This window comes from Dermacentor andersoni, chromosome 4 (assembly GCF_023375885.2).
Source record: "Dermacentor andersoni chromosome 4, qqDerAnde1_hic_scaffold, whole genome shotgun sequence".
Lineage (NCBI taxonomy): Eukaryota > Metazoa > Arthropoda > Arachnida > Ixodida > Ixodidae > Dermacentor > Dermacentor andersoni.
This window is the reverse complement of record NC_092817.1, coordinates 20,241,820-20,259,374: the sequence shown is the minus strand read 5'-3', so window position 1 is coordinate 20,259,374 and position 17,555 is coordinate 20,241,820. Positions and strand designations below refer to the sequence as shown.

At 45.5% G+C, this 17,555-nt stretch overlaps 1 protein-coding gene and 1 pseudogene across 1 annotated transcript in view; one reads left to right on the top strand and one right to left on the bottom strand.

The window, feature by feature from the left end:
* The window catches only part of nej (CREB binding protein nejire), a 96,228-nt gene that overhangs the window by 15,729 nt on the left and 62,944 nt on the right, over positions 1–17,555 (bottom strand). The window contains exons 19-24 of the mRNA XM_050182645.3: positions 15,855–15,932; positions 15,355–15,422; positions 14,380–14,527; positions 13,671–13,931; positions 7,645–7,810; positions 6,599–6,805 (exon numbers count right to left, since the gene is read on the bottom strand). Of these exons, the coding sequence (XP_050038602.1) occupies positions 6,599–6,805; positions 7,645–7,810; positions 13,671–13,931; positions 14,380–14,527; positions 15,355–15,422; positions 15,855–15,932 (928 nt within the window). The remainder of the gene's footprint in view (positions 1–6,598; positions 6,806–7,644; positions 7,811–13,670; positions 13,932–14,379; positions 14,528–15,354; positions 15,423–15,854; positions 15,933–17,555) is intronic.
* Positions 9,017–9,193, top strand: LOC126536079 (U2 spliceosomal RNA; annotated as a pseudogene).

Genomic DNA, 17,555 nt, shown 5'->3' with positions numbered 1-17,555 from the left:
TAATTTGATCCTAGTGAATGTCCCAGCCAGTGCCCATACCTTTTTATGGATATAAACTCTTGTTATTTGATCATGAAAAAATTTGCCGTTGCCAGGCAATTCAAACTTAAGCAGCCAGCATGCACTCGCCTCATCCCTATGGTGGCCCCAGTAGCGACACCTTTAGCAGCAGCGTCTGTCATGGCAAAACTTAGGAGACAGTGAATGCGTTGAAACACACATCATCTCCTGCCAAGAAGTTTATCCGTCGCTTACAAGTCCAATTACAGTATTCACTCAAATCTAAATGCGTTGCTTGTCTTTGTGAACCTCGCCAGGTTTCATGACCGTGGGTGCAGCGGCCTGGCTGTTCTCTTGCCAACTAGGCCAACCAAACATAGCGAAGCACGCATGCCGCTGGGTTCCTCACACCGCCACCAGATGGCGTTTGCCTCTGCACACCCGCCGCAGCATCGCCCGCACGGGGGAAGGAGAAGCCCAGAAAGCTCGTCTTCAAGCATCCACGGTGGCAGTGCATTAGCCTCTCTACAATACCTAAATAAAGCCTTCCATGTCACTTTGTACAGACATTAAATAAATACAAACTTATGTTTCGACTCTTTATGCACTCACACAAAGCTTTGCTGTATATGGATTCCAACTCACTGGATCTGCCACATTTTCTTCCTCAGGAAAATTGGGCTTAAAATTTCCTGCGTGGTGCAGTCGTATAGGAAAACAAAACTGCCACAGCTCGTTCGCATGCTTTACCACATAACACATATGTATAGCGGCAAAGCTGACTTTAGAGCACCCGGCTGCCATTGGGCAATACATACTGTATTTACTCGCATAATGATCGCACTCGCGTAATGATTGCACCCCTGAATTTTGTCGTCAAAATTAGATTTTTTTTACTTCCCGTGTAATGATCGCACCCCGAACTTGCTGCAGCGATATGTCGTGTGCCAAGTCTAGCTAATACTGATCGCGCTTACCATCTGTCAAATGCTACGTGAACGACTCTTCAAGACAAACCAAGCAGTCTGCACGCACCAAACATTCTTAAGTAGATGTCTCATTTCATTACTTTCATCACTTTCCGCACTTCCATGACTAAAAAAAAAGCTGCAACCAAACTTGCCTTTATTGTGTGTAGGCTTTATAATGGTTGTGGTCAACAACAACAAAAAAAGCAGCTTTCGATTCTTCTCATCTGCACTCGTGGGCACGCAACAAATCGCAAGCGGCAACGATAGTAGCCACGTTTACACTGATACGTTAAAAGTGTACCCTATTCATTCGCCGACGCTTGTAACACAGCTAAGATATTCACCCACCCTTAGCGGAAACGTGCCGTATTAGGAGAGTATAGTGAAGACAGATGCCGCAGTTTCAGCAGCATGCCGGCCATGTGTTTCCATGTCACTGGCATCTAAGAGCGCCCATCCGTTTCTGTCCCCTCAAAGTGGACATGGCTACACTATTGCCGCAAACTTGCCGATATTAACTATATTATTCATGACTGATACGAAAGAAACTGTTTCAATGCATGTAATGTACTCGCGAGAAGAAAAAAATCGCGTTCGGCTTGCTCCGCCGGCTACCATATTTGTTTTGGTGTCCCGCAGCAAACGCAGGACGAAAAAAATTTGTTTTTCTTTTCGCGGGAAATTTAACCCGCGTGATGATCGCACCCCTGATTTTATGTTGATGTTTCTGACAAAAAAAGTGCGATCATTATGCGAGTAAATATGGTACCACTCTGGTGCCCTTTGACCACCAACAGACTTTCGAGTGTTTTCTCACACACAGATGAGCGAAACTCCATTAAAGTTTTGTTCACAGTGCTGAATATCCTCTCACATTCAGCATTGCTGTGGGGAATGGATAGAATACCCAGCATAACCATTTAAATTATGTGGAACCTGAGCGATCTGTCGACACTTCGAACCCTTCCTAATTGCGACCCCTGCACGTCACACCTTGGCTCATTCAATATGTCCACTGGAACCTCATATGCTTGCAAGTTGGCAAACTGGCCTTCAAATGCGTTGATTGCTTCTTCTTTTGATTCACCACTCCGCTGGGGTAGGATAGCAGAGAATGCCATAATAAAATGACTTACGCAGTTGAATGAAGCAGTTCCCAGAGCTCGTACTTGAGCAAATTCAGCCATCTTGAGATTGACGTTTTCTAGCGGGAATTTGTAGCCAATGTAATCACATGCTGCCGTTAAGTACAGACCTATAGCAGAGAAGAACTGCTCTCTCTCAATGCAGCTCAGTGTCTCAACCACAGAGCAGGTTGTGCTGCCAATGACTATGTCTTCATCACCTTTGTGGTTCTCTGCAGCTCTACAGTCAACTTCCAGCAATGAATGACATGCCTTGACAACACCTGGGCGCACAAATCTAGTCAGGAGATCCTCGAAAAGGCGGTTCAAGAGGCCCCTCAGTACATGAATCTGAGGAACCTGTGCCTGAAGAAGGCAGTTCCCCTTCTCAAAGAGCCGTTTTGGAGAAAAAGACAGCATGCCCTGTTTAGCTCCAATGACAAAAAAAAATTTAAAAAAGGCGCTCCTCATGGGTCACCTGGCTGGCTTCCCCAGAATCCCTGCTATGAAGTGTCAGCTTTTTGCCTGCGGTCCAGAATGAGCTCTATTCCTCTTTAGCGAGCGTTCATCGCCGCCGGTGCTTTTCCTCCCGGGGCCTGCAGCAGTAAGTAGAACCCCGCTGTTACGTTCCTCACTGCTGCGTTTTCCCGGCTGCTACGTCGTTTTCATCCGGTCCCGGCATAGCTTCCATAGGATCCAATGTATAAGGAACCCCGCTGTTACGTAGTAGCTGTGAAAACGTTCCCGCATGATGCATCGCAACCCGAACCTGCCTGGGCTAAAGTAGGCAACGCGCTCCAACCGCCATTATGGCTTTTGACGAGTTTTGACCGGGCTTGGCCGGGCTTGGCTATGAAACTGGCTGCAAGAAGCCGCACGCCAGTTCGAGAGGCCGCCACTAGGTGGCCATTCGTGAAAAATGCTCTCACTATCATCACTGTGATTACGGTCACCGCATGGTTTGTTGGACGGGTCGACTCACGGAGGAAGGAAACTCGGGAGAGGCCCTGACGTCACTCTTTGTGAAGCTATAGCTAAAGGGAAGCCGGAAGTTGGTGTCGCTCATGGCGTTGCTCCGCCTATCGGGCCAGCTCTCCTCTCTTGTTTACATTTCTCGCGAAACCACGCCGCGCTGCGCGCAACCGGGCTGCTCGGACGCGCGCGCTCCGCAGCAATACTACTAAACAATCGTTAGCAAGTTAGCATGATTATGCCAAAGAGGGCAAAATTTCCCGCGGATATTCCTTTGTCCATTGCCATTGCCGTGGCGCGGTGACGACGAGGAGCACGAGCTGCATGATGCCGGGGAGTTGCCAAATCCTAGCTTTGGAGAAGCCTTCGCGGCTCTGGACCTCCTCCGCAGGTACGTTGCACCTCACAGCAACGCTGACAGCAATGCGGCCTTCCAGGCTATCGAGAAACATGTGGTGATTTCTAGTGAGCGAAAGAAACGGCAAGCCACCATTCTAGACTTTTTTAAGTTCTAAGCGCACTCTGTGGAAATAAATTGTCTGTAGTCGAAGCTACACTTTTTTCATTCATTTTCGGAGCTTTCCTCACTGTTACGTTTTTTTTCCTCGGTCCGGTGAAAAACGTATGAACAGGGTTCCACTGTATTATGAAGATGTATAGCAGACTTTGGGGTCAGTGCAGGGTTCTTGGGGGTTTGTTACAAAGGCTTCAGAATTTGGTATAACTCCAAAAACAAGCTCTGCTTGTTGCAATGCTTCATTTCAGATCCAAAAAAAAAGCTGAGTAGTGGTTTCCACTGGTTGAGCAGCTTCTTCAGGCACTTCACCAACGACAGCCAACGTGTTAGCGAATGCTTCAACATCTTTCTGACCTCGGCGTCATGCATTTTTTGTAACTCTTTAAGTCGATCTTTCCATTTCGAGCTTTTCTCTATGTAAAAAAAAATATGTCAACCAAAGCCTCATCAACCTTTACAGGAAGACATGAAGCTCCTTTTTGGGCAGCCAAGTTGATGAGATGGCACGGGCAACCAACCTTTATCAAACCTGGTTGAGTCTCTCTCAATACAGTAGAAACACTGTTTTTCTTGCCGATCATGACATTAGCATTGTCCGAACACATAGCCAACAGGCTTCCCACAGGCGAATTTCTAGACTTCATCTTGTCCAGAACCAGATTTGCTATCTTGTGACCCGTCACTTCCCCTTGTATTGTCCCGAAGCAAAGAAGGCGGCTTTCGACTCTACTTGTTTCTTCAACGAAATATGTCGCAACAATAGGGTAAAGCTAAATGTCCCTGTTGTTACTGCCATCCACAGCGATCGAAAATACTTGCTGTTTTAGGGCATCCAACAACGGAGTCTCCACGTTGGCGGCCATATCCCGAACAATTGACGTCGTCTTTGTTTGTCCACAGGCATAGCGTTTCGCTTCTTCGCACATGGGGAACATCTTCCGGAAAAGCAGTCTGGCATGATCGCTGACGCTAGGCGGGATGTTGCGTTCAACTAAAATCGCCGTCAAGAGGCATTCTGCACAAATCTCAGCGAGGTCGTCGTCGCTGCGTACAAAACACACTAGGCTTGGCTGGCTATCCGCGGCTCGCACATATCCCTGGTTCTTCTTCAAAGGGATGTGGACCTTGATGTCAGACTTGCGGCCATGCGAGATGTTCACATCACAAGCACACGTGGTGCAGAATCCCACCTTCTCCCCTTTCTTCGACGGCACGAAGCATGGAAATTCTGCCGTGTACGATTTCAAAAGCACTTGGAAGTACTGTCGGGGCTTCGAGCCTACCATTGCACTGCGAAGCCGCTACAGGCTGAAGTCGTACTGCGTCCGACGAGGCAGCTAGTCACACAAAAGGCGAGGCCAACACTGCAGTGACTGAAGCTGACTGAAGTCCAAACCCGCGCGCCCGTGCGAACAAAGGCAACAGGTTTGCGGAGGCACCAGAGGCGCTACCGGCACTATCGTGCTTTGGACATGGATTCGTGACCCCCAGTAGACGACAGAAGTCACTACAACTTTGCAGTTGCTGATGGTGATACCACGCATATGTGTTACCCTGTCATGGTGGCGCAAGGTACTAGGGTGTAGTTTTACTACTTTTTCCCTTTCTTTCGCAAATGTTTTCCGTAAAATTTCAAGCAAGATACGTAAAATAGTTAAGACTGCTCGACATTCGTACATTTTACGGAAAATTCAGACGAGTTGGCAGGTATGTCAATATTGTTTACGTTGGTGAATTCATATGCTCGGTCCAATGCTCGGTCATGGCCTCGTTTCCTTTGAGCGGCCGTGGCTCGGTCAGCAAAGTGGCATGAAAACGCTGTACCCAGGGTAGATATAGAAAGACAAACTTGCAAAGACGTACGCATACCGGCCTTCTTAAACTTCAAAAGACTTCGAAAATATTCGAAGTTTCCGAATAGCCCTGTTCCATTCGAAGGTCGAATAGAATATGACATTTATTCGCTTCGGTATTCGAAAGTTCGAATATTCACACAACCCTATCAAAATCAATAGAAAAAAGTTTTCAGGCGCAGGGTCCCCCTTAACGAGGTTTCACTGTACAGTAAAATGTCGATATAATGAACTCCAAGGGACGCCAAGAAATAGTTCGTCATTCTGAAAGGTTGTTACAGTAAAAATCTCAAAATTAACCATTAAAATTAACCATTCCACCCATGAACTCATCAGTTGTCACCGTAAGAGCTATCCCGAAAAATGGTGCTGTTGGCCCTTGGCCCGCGCAGTTGCTATTTTCTGTAGATTCTGCCACCACAGACAACTGAAGCACCATGTAGTATGAGTGGCGTTTGCAAAGGAGCCATTGACGCCGCCAAGAAAACCACGGACAAAAAGGAAGCTCCTGTCGCCTCCCAAAGAACAATGTTTCTTTTTGTTTGTGTTTGTTTTTTGTTGTTTGCTGTGGACACCGCAATTGTCTCGCTCAAGGCGGACACCTGAAATATTCCATAGTGCAAGCATGCGCGAATGACACCCTCTGGAAATTGCGACTCTGTAGCATCCCCGTGAGCACGGAGGTTGGGTTTCTCCACGGCACGCGTAGCTGGTACAGCCAAAGAAAGCAGCGCGAAGGAAAGAAGTGGCATGAACAGAAAGACGGGCGAAAGAAGGACATTATTATGACATAATTATTACATGCAAGGTGTCACAGACGTAAACCTATTTACCACTGAACAGAGGAGTGACACATTTCTGCGACCAGCGGCCACAACACACCACTTGTGCTAGTGGCCAAAACAAAGTGTGTTGCATACAAGCTGTGAAGGTGCATGAATTATGTGTAATTTAATGTAACCCGACGTTCACAAGCTCCAGTTGTGATATATGTAGTGGCTGCGCCATAGCAAGCGTCCCAGATCAAAAAGACTGCACTGTGAAAAAGCACAGGGGCCTCTATGACTGCACTACCTCCTTACTTACCATAGCGTTGCCAGCTAAGTATGGAATAGGGAATGCAAAGAAAAGTGGAGGCATCATCTTGAGACTAGTACTCACCTCAGCACCCTCAGGTTCGCCATCCTGACTGCCTTCCGAAGCAGCAGCAGACGCAGCCAACGCTTCAGCAGCTTTGCGCTTCTCCTCTTCCTCTTGGTCGAGTTCTTTTATGCTCTCTTCGAGCACATTGGGCCAAAAGTCACCTTCAAAGTAGGGCAGCTCACAAGCACTCTTGAGGTTGTCCTCTGTGGCCTGCTTCAGAATGTCCTGCATGACAACAATGGGCATTGTTCAGAGACAGAGCACTAAGGTCCACCAATAAACAAGAGCAAGCAAGCAAAAAAGGAAAGGAAGAAAAGATATATATACATATACTGCCCAAGTTTGTTCATAATGCAGTTGCAAATTCACGAATGCAGAAAAACACAAAGTTTGCACTCCAAATAATGGTGTCGTTGCCGCTCTCTTTCTCCCCCCTCCTTTTGAAAGTCATTTGAAATCGTGTTTCCGCTCACCAGTACACACAACTCTACTCGCTCGATCATGTGGTCACACACGCATCGCCTGCTACCTCCAAGGCATGCATGGAGGGCATGCCATCATTATTTTATGGCCACCACTATCATGTTTCTGGCAGCACCACACCAAAGTTAAAAGATACTAATCAGTTTTCTTTCTTTGCATTTTTGCTCACAGTTCCTCTTTCGGTTAAGGTACACGTATTCCCAGAGCAGTCATGCTTTCGGTATGACCACGCATGGTGCCTCTTCTCACGGGAACTGCTCAAGCGTTTCTTCTTCCGATTCATTTCTGACATGCTTCTACTTCTGATGAATCGTGTTTTCAGGACAAAAAAATTAATAACCGTAAATATCGCTATACATTTTTCTCGATCTCTTATTGTATAGAATAATTGTGAGCATAATGTTGGCGCGAGAAAGTACTTTTCACACAAAATATTGCTTGCAATAAATGCTTGCTGAATTCATGAGTTTTTAATCATTTGATACTATTGAAACCTGCAATAAAATATTTACCACAGGGGCACGGCTTTTGCAAAAAAATTCAATCCTCACAGGGATAAGCACATTGGAGTAGGGACTGACCTTGTACTCCAGCACTATCCTCTCCATAATGCCCTTGTCAAGCATCATCTTGTACCAGTCCTGGAGCCGCTTCGGCTTTGGTATCTTCTGCTCAGGAGGGTGGCAGTGGAAAATGTAGTCGTCCCCTTCACTTGGTGGGCACGCCCAAATGTGAGCCATTGCAAAACTGAAAATAAAAAGGGCAACCTCAGTCAGCACTGTTACACAAACACCTCTACATGAAGGAATTTAACCCTTTTAGACAATGACTAATTCTGTTGATTGAAAACTTACTTTCAGCACATTTCTAACTTCTTCAGAATCATAAAAAGCATATAGTTGCACAAATTATTAAGAACTTTGAATTCTTTAGTGAGTTTGTTAGGTATACAGAATGTGAACTCCATGCAAAAACTCATTACAGGAACATCAAATATGAAAACATCAGCTATTTCATGTCTAGCAGGCTTGCAAAACACCTATCAAGCAACTTGAAAATGATTACTGGTGCAAAACATTGTGAAAAACAATGAAAGAAGTCAACCTGCTACATACGAAACACTGACGCTAAGAAAAAGCACCCTACCGCCCACCTTCTCACTTGTTTTACTAAAACATTCTGCACTTGTTATTCAATCTTGCAGCCCTATACCAATCAGAATTGTTTCAAGATGTATGCAACACAATTTAAATACTTTAACTTTCATCAATGCTTTTGCTGTTGATCCAGCATCTTTGTGTACACGGATAACGTGGAAGCTTGGGCGAGTTGGTGATACAATATCAACATGTTTGCACAGCGCAAGACTAGGACTGAAGCAAGAACACAGCACAGTGCCTGTGTTGTGTTCTTCCTTGAGTCCTCATCTATTACACTGTGCAAACATGTCGATATGTACACAGATCCTGAAAAGCTTAAGCTCACCCAGAATCAGTGCACCCTGCATAATTTGTAGAATTAAAAATATAACTAATGCCATAATTCTGTCCAAATAATGGTTAGCCCACTGTTTGTGTGTGCAGTGAGAAGATGGTCAATGCTTACTCTATACACATAATTTCAGACATCCTCAGGTGACTAAAAAAAAGCTGTGATTTCCAACCAAAAATAAAAATTATGAGCCATTCCACTCTGTGAAGGTGAGTGACCAACGAAGCTGTTTAGAACACTACACAGAGGGAACACAGAATTTTGAAGAAAGGTACAAACTCATTTACCGTGATTTTCATATACATTAGCATGGATGACAGGACCGTTGCCTCAAGGAGCCAGAGGAAACTATACACACGTGACATTTTGACGGGACCACCACCATGGGAGAGCAGAAGAAAAGAAAAGTAGATACGCAAGCGCTTAACACGTCGACAAAGTGAGGGCGGTGCAAAGGTAGACGTGGCTGACGCGGGTCGAAGTGTATCTGTTTTTATCAGCTTAATATCTGACACAGGTTTTATTTGGACCCACAATATTAAACATATCTTTGCAAGTTAGCGGAGTGCTTGAAGCCTGCTTCACCTCCGCCACGGGTTGGCCCAGTAATGCACCATCTTCGAGATCGGCCCACGATTTTGGCACACACAGAAGAAAAATACACACAAACCTAGCCATAAACAGCTTCGCTGTAAAATTAAAATATATTTGTACTGTCTGGAAAAATGTACAGAAGGCAACAGCACGCAGACCTGAAGACTGTAAAGGCAATCTTCAGGTTCGCAGGCAACCAGCCGACAACTACAGCAGGCATGCCTACCAAGTTTGACTGCAGACTTACTGGACCAAACACATTCAAGCTTTTGTGTAAGCAGAAAGTAGCAAGCTGAATTTGAGCAGCACTGCTTAAACTCCTGGCGTTGCATACATCTGCACTTCCAACAGCAGGCAAACATGAAACTCAAGTAGGGTATAGAAACTCGGGCCAGTTGGCGTAGCACAGTTCTAATTCTGGAAGACCAGCACTCAAGACCGTTTGATGTGCACCTGTGTACACATCAAACGGCTGATGGTCGCACATAGGCCCGGTCAACGCACTAGCCGCAGTCATATGCACTTATTGTTCGGCATGGCGCAGAGTATACCACAGAAGTTTGTTTCCATGAAGCTTCCCATACCAAGAGAACAACATACCTCAGGCCGCAGCTAGTGTGTTTGAACACGCAACGACATTCTCCTCTGCTGGCCTCTATGCCAGAGCGCTGTTGCTTGTCACATCTCTGCAGTGTGTGGTCGCCCGAAACTTGTTCAATAAAGCAAAATGATTCCTATAAAGCCACAACCAGCATACGTGCTTTTCTCATAAACTCCAGATGGGCTAGCGATAGGTTGCAACGTATAAAGTGTGCTGCTGGTCACCGCCTGCGCATTCTTGCAGTGCAGTGAGAACGCAGATTTATTTTCAAAAAAGCTGGCAAAAGTAGCGACGGACCATCCTCACAGTCCAACATGCAGAGTTCATTAAGGCAACGATATTGCGATGGTATACACAGCGACTGGCTCTGTTGATTGGTTCACCACAGTGCGTGCACATCAGCGCAGTCCAGTGTGATGGTGCGCCGAAGGCGAGAAATGTAAACGAGAGAGAAGAATGTAGACAAGATGGCAGAGAAATGTCAACTTCCGGCCTCATTGAGCTTCACAAAGAGTCAGGACCTTTTCTTATTTTTTTTTTCTTCCTCCGTGGGTTGAATACAGTGAAATGTGAAGTGGCAGGTTGGCAGTTGGGTGGACAAGAGCGATGAGCAAGTGCTCCACAATGCAGCGCCTATATGATGCCTTAAATGCACAGATTATGCCTAAGTCAAGCGGGTGCACTTCCAAAGTCTACCAAGTTGACATTTCCAATTTCCCTGAGTTTTTCAGGTTTTCCCTGAGCACCTTTGCAAAATTCCCTGAATGAGCCAGAACTTAGTTTTATGTCAAGACAGGCTGACACCATGCTGCCCGATGCTCTCACTCTCTAGTAAGCATATAGAACCAAAAGATGACTTAATCCATTTTGAATAGTAAGGAGTAATATCTATTTAAAAGAAATCAGAAAAAAAGATGTTAGTAAAATGCACAGCGAAAAATTGAGTCGAACATTTTCAAATACGAATGAAAAGGAGATGCATACAGAAGTAAATATTTTCGAATATGAGCTATTTCTATCAACTGATAGCAAGCTCATCGGTATGAGGCCTGAACTTTGTCACAGCTAAGATTCTCTCTCAGAAGCTGAGAAGTCAACCTCAACTGTGCTGACATACTCTCAGCCGGTACACAACATCTCATTGTTGGCTTTCACTGCTTTAAAGAGCTTATTTTGGTTTGTATGAGGGACACCTGCATCTTGGCGTCAGCCAACTCAAGCTCCTTCAGAGGCGGCGGCATGCTTCCTTTCCCGTTAATTCCTCAGTGCATCGGTCCTTTCTATTCTCATCCTCCTTCCGCCACGCATTCACCCCATGGACCACTTGAAGCATCCCCTTGGTCAGTTGTACAGTCAACGTCCGATTTTTCAGACTCCCTAGGGGCCGCCAAAAAATCCGAAAAATCGGGCAGTCCGAAAAAAATGAATGCATGTCTTAAACTGCCCTTAAGGGCTTATATTGCTACAGGCATGTCCGATAAAGCTCATAAGGCCTGCCAGTACACTGATTAGGCATATTGATGCTTGTAATGTGACAGAATATGGGGGTGCACGCATGTGTAATTAAGGAATACATACTGTGTTACGGAACAATTGCCCCTTCCCAGGCTCATGCTTTGCCGCGTGACACAGCTGTACTGAGGTGAAGCTAACTTCCGGAGAATGGCATTACGCAATGCGCTGTGCTTTGCGAGCTTCGAAGCCGGTCGCGAGGATTACAAAGGCGGAGTCGGTGCCACTGCCGCCCGCGGCGAATTCTTTCAATGAAAAACACGGCACCACACGGCAAGAAGCTTAATAGCGAACGTAGAAGCAGCTAGGCCTAACGTTGCCAAGGTGGTGGCTATGGCTGTCAGCGGATCTGCGTGCGAGAGTGCTGATTCGAGGCGCCGAGATACTCGAAATGGCGGCGGTGGTGGCTTTGATTAATGCCATTTCACACCTGCAGTCAGTGCAATGTACATTGACTATATGGAGTACATGGTGGTGCCACGAAGCCGTGCGAATTATTGGGCATGTCCGAAAAATCGGGCATCCGGAAAATCGGTCGTTACCTACTCTGGAAATACCTCGTGCCGATGACACAGCGTCAATGACGATTCGTTGCGATTCCTCTGTTACTGGAGCCAGCATTAACACGACTTTCGTTCCCTTTCAATAAAATTACAGCTAATTTTCCCTGATAGAAGCACAAGTTTCCCGAGTTTTCCCTGAGTATTTCCTGGCTATTGAAATTCCCTGAGAATTCCCAGTTTTCCCAGTTGGCGGACACCCTGAAAGTGGTATTGGGTGCCAGGAAAAGTAAAGTCACTGCAGTTAGAGAAGTCAGCACGTGGTGCGTTGAGCAGTTGTAGAGCACGAGCAGCCTCTGCATGTCGTGATCAAACTCACCCATCCATACTGCAAATAAATAGCACATCATTCATGCCTTAGCACTGTGCCTGTAGCCCACGGGCACAAAGTTCCGAAAGCAACATGGCTTTTTTTGATTTTCTGATTAGAAAGGGCATGCATTGGTCGCTGCCATCCATATAGTCTACAGAAGTGCTGTAACACGCACTTTACTGTGTTTACAGCCAGCACATGAATCGCCTTTCATGGCATGTTTTGTCCAGCAGCATCTGATAAAATGACCAGTTTCGTCTGCGTTATGAGCATCCTGCTCCACATAACTTGCGCTAATGACAAGTCAACTGGCAACGTCTTGGTCCTTTGTTGAAGCTGCCTCGCTGACAATTTAAAAAACAATCCCATGCTACACTTTGAATCTATGTAGCCAGCCATCGCCTGGGTAGAAGACAGGAAGGAAAGTGAATTTTTTGGCTTTGCCCAGCATCACTGGTCCACATCACTGACCCAGCATCACTGGAATGTTGCAAGCCTGTGCATCAACAAACCACTTGAGCAGCACGTCCTCTGCACCTGCATAGTGGCCTTCCGCAGGCACTTTCTGTCCATCGAGTGGGTGTAGGAACTGGTGATCCTTTCCTTGTTCTTTAGAATAAGCTCGATGGTTGACTTTGACACATTGCACTTCGCCAACTCGCAGTTTTGAGCACCTTGATACAGCTCCATCAACAATGCTTGCTTCGTTGCTATGTCCAGCACTTTCAATTTCGTGTCCGTTACAGGCACGGCAGGCTTCCCCCGTCCGCCACCCTGAAAACAACTCACGGCGCGACGAGCACGAGGCGCTTGCACCACACACACCAACAGAGAGAACAAAGCGCCGCAATTGATGGAGCAGACATGCACATGTGACATTCAAGCAAGGAGGGGTGGAGACTAGTGTGGAGAGGCCTGCTTCCCGTTAACGTCCAGAAGACAAAACTTCTGAATGTCAAATCGGCAGCCAGCACTTAAGCGCACCTGTGGAGACAGGCGAAGCAAGGGTAGTTGCGAGAACGAATGAGGAGAGGGGAGCGTAGTGGAGTTACAAGGACGGGTGGAAGGGCATCTTGGAAGCCACAGGCCAACATTCGTGGGCAGTGCACGCCAGTGGGGCAGGGGAAGCCAACGCACAGAGGGTAGCTTGCTTGAGATGGGCACAAAACGGACAGCTCGCCTGTGAGGCGGGAAAACGGCCCGCATGCACAAAGGGCTCAGAGGCGGTCGTTATCTCACATCGCGGAGCCGAGTTTACGCCGTCCATTCTCTGTAACTGATTGGCAGGGCTCAAAAATGTTCATTGCACGTGTAATTGTGTGTAATTCAAATAACATATAGTTTGGTGGTGGCGCAGGTTTCGTTTGTTTTATGCAGAAGTTCGTCGTGTGGGGCCATTACATGTGGGCTCAACTTTACATGAATAATAATGAACATAACCTATTTGTTTGGAATTCTCCTTGAGCCAAAAAACTGGTAACCACACAAACTTACGCATAATGCAGCTACACGGGGAACATGGCAAGCCTGACTCACCCAAGTTGTTTGACGTAGTCGAGATAACCCAGGAGGATCTCGTGGTAGACTGCAGTACGAAACCGTTTGGGCCTAAAGAAATGCACACTGTCCAGGTAAGCTATGTACACACGACGGGTGTTGGGCGGATGACATTCTGAGCCATACTCTTGCACGTGCATCCCAAAAAAACATGTGTCCACACCATCAATCTCTTCGAAAGCAAACAGTGCCTTCGCACGGTAGGGAAACTGCTCAGGCCAGTGCCCTGTATCTACATATCTGCAAAAGAAACAAAATCAAGCAATTAAAACCTTTAGGAGACAATGTCCCCCTACTACTAAAAAAACCTGTACTTTCATTTCAAGCTAATGAAGAGGCAGAACTTGACAAAACGGCCGAGAGGTTTGCCTCTGAAGGGTGTCAGAAAATTTGGATCTAAATTTTCGCTCTAAATTTTCGCAAGCATATACACGAGGCATAAAATCACATTCAGAGTCACTTTATGTATACAAGTTACACCAGCGATGCGAAAATTGAGGAAAATTTATTCTCATAGCTAACAAAAACCTTTTAACCTGTCATTCAATTCACACCCTGAAAGTTAGAATTGTGTATGTTTAAAGCTAGGAAGCACTTCTCACACACATTATTACTCTTTGAACACAGCCCCACATTAAACCTGAAAAATAAAAATCCCTGTATATGGTAAGCCTAAACAAAAGCTCACCTCATCTTCATGCCTGGCTTCACTTCCACTAGCTTCTCTGTACAAGATACAACTCTGATCGTGACTTCACCCGCCCCAGAATCCTTCTTCTTCAAGTAGCAATTGACTCTATTTTCTATGAAGTTGGCCAGCTTGCATGTTGGCAAACCTGAAATTGCAGCCATGAAAAACATTAATATAGAAATCGGCATAAGCAAAGGTGAAAGTATGTATGTACTTGAGAAAGTGAAGTATGCATAAGAAATCACAATGATCTTCACATGATAATCCTAATGATTAAATATCGCTATTTGCATTGAAAAGTGTCAGGTCAGACACTTTGGGACAGCTGAAGCACTGCACCCAGTATAACTCACAGATGGTCCTTTTGAAACTCTCCATGCACATTTTTTGATCAGATAAAGATGGTTTATTGAGAAGTAAACGTTAGTGAAAAGGTTCCTTTTCTGAATTCTGCACAGAAAACACTGATGTCAATGTCAGGATGCAAGCACATTATCACACCACAAATTTCTCAGTGATCCCAGTTTCAGGTCTTACTCGTGAACATGAAGGCCACAAAAGTTATCGAGAAGATTTTCATTTATCAGTGCTTGCAATTATTTCCGTGTTTTCTTTTAACTACAATTTGATATGAGGCCAGCCGTAGTGGGGAACTCTGCATTAATTTTGACCACCAAGGGATCTTTAACGTGCCTCCAATCGAAACACAGGCATTTTTGCATTTTTGCACACCATGGCTGCCAGGCCACCACGGTGGGATAGTCAAAACCTGCAATGAGATTCAGAGCTACGGCAAGGATTCCCAGGTAGCATCATCGCTGCATTTCTTGCTTCTACTACACCTGTACTGTTCGATATCTATTAATGTAGCTTAACACAGCATTTTATGTTATTTCCTGCCATAATTAACTTTATTTAATCTCTTTTCTCATAGTTAGACATACATATTATAACAGTGAAGAAGACACTTACGCTTTGCAGTGAATTTGTTTTCTTTCCGCTTCTTCCCCTTTTGCTTCAGGCAATTATCACAGGTAAACCTGTAATGACAATGTGCAATATTCATATGAAATGGCCCGTCGCTTATTACAGAACTAATGACCCACACTTTCGCTACCATATATTTCAGAAAAACAAGCAGCACAAAAGCCACTACCACTAGTAGTCCACTTCTCGGACCGTTCAACCAATGTACTGAAATTGAGCTCCCTTAATTCACATAAGACATGCAAAATTATGAGTTATCGAGCATTTTAATTTTCCAAAAAGTGTTCAAGTTAGAAACACAGGCACAGCAAGTTTTTGATGGAGGAGCCTTTGGTGCATCCATGACATATCACGGACTGTAACAATATCAACCTTCTCTTTCATTCTCAGCAAGATGCCTGCCTCGCCTTTGCGGACAATCCCTGACGCACAGTTGCCACACAGCGTAACAACAATGGCAGTGAGAACAGCAGGATTCAACTCACCCTTCAGGCCAGATGGTATCGAAGTGTAGCACGCACACTTGGTGCAACTTGCGACCGCAGTCAAGGCATTCCACAAACCTGCACAAAGGTAAACATCACTCTTTAACCTTTGAAGGAAAGGACATGCAAATACCCAGAAAAATGTGCAAAACACATCAAGAATAAGCGTAATCAATAAAAAGAAAAATATGTTGTAGAAATTTTTTCGGCAAGAGCGAAAAACTAGGGCTATGCAAATATAAAAAATTTCGAATATGAATCAAATACAAATAATGATATGCATTTAACAGCAAGTCGGTTTATTTTAACATGTTGGAACATTGCAATTACATTATCATTGGTAAAACAATAAAACAGTAAACAGTTATACTGAAGGGTTGTGTATTTGGCTTATATTAGCTTTGGAAAATTGAACAATTTCTGCTAGTTGTCTGTTCCTGCCAACCTGTGCCTTATCATATCACATCGATCTCCCGTAAGCTCAGAGGCATTTGACCCTGTACCAGTCATCACTCATTGCATTTGATGTCAAGCAATAGGCTCATGATTGGGGGTGGAACCTGCAAGAGCGCACACCCTCGCTGTTCGCAAGCCTGTGCCCCTTGCTACTGAAAGGCTGGCTTTCCTACAAGGCTTAGACGTCCAGTGGCTAAGTCTGTATTCTCATTGTTGACAATTGCTCGGCGCACATCGTGAACGTGAGCTTGAGCAATGTGCAACTTTATGCCCCCGAATTGTACTTCTTTGCTCCAACCTTTGGACCGGGGCATCATCAGATGTGTGAATGCCGGATTTCGGAAGCGTCTTGTGCAGCGCCTCCTGATCAATATTTGACTGAAGCTGCCCACACAGGTCAACATCCGTCAAAAGCTGCAGAAATGCTTACAGGGTCGTGGTGGTACGTGAAGGCAAGCATGATCAGCAACTGCTGGCGAAAGGCAGGCCTTTTAGAGGCTTCACCTACGCAACAAGACTGCGAGTACATGGAGGAGCTCAACCCAGAACTGTGGAATGAGCTTACTGAGAAGCTCCCCGTCGACACCGCGGTGACCTTCGATGATTACACTGACAGCGACAGCGCGAAGGCTACATCCGCAGAGCTCACCAACGAAGACATTGTGAATAAAGTGCGTGAGCATGAAGATTGCAGTAGTGACGAAGGCGATGCCGACACTGGATCAACACACGAAGAGGAAGAGACAATTTCCAGCTTGGATGTTTGTTTTTCTCGAAAAGATGCGATCTTTCCTCGGGCACTGTAAAGATGTCCCCAATGACATTCAGAGGAAGGTCCAGGATGTGGAGGCGTTCATCCTGCAGCGCTTGCTGTCAACTCGCCAGAAGATTACAGACTTCTTCAAGCAATAAATTGTAGTTAAACTGTGCCCAGCACTCTCTTTATTATTTACATACGAACATGCGCGTCTGCTGCAAAGGTATGTAAATTTCGTTGTTGTGTTGCATTACTGACGTGAAAACATTGTTTTTTTTTTTCAGTACTACGATAATTCAAATTAACGAATTCAATTCGGCGGTCCCGCAAAGTTCATTGTAATGAGATTCTACTGTATTATTATTATTTTTGACCGCCATCTCAGGTTTTATGAACACTTGGGCCGCGGCGTCCGCTTTCTGCGCCTTCTCATCTGTTAGCCTTTTCTTTCAGCTGCTCGGAAATATACATGGAAATCCAAGAATCCC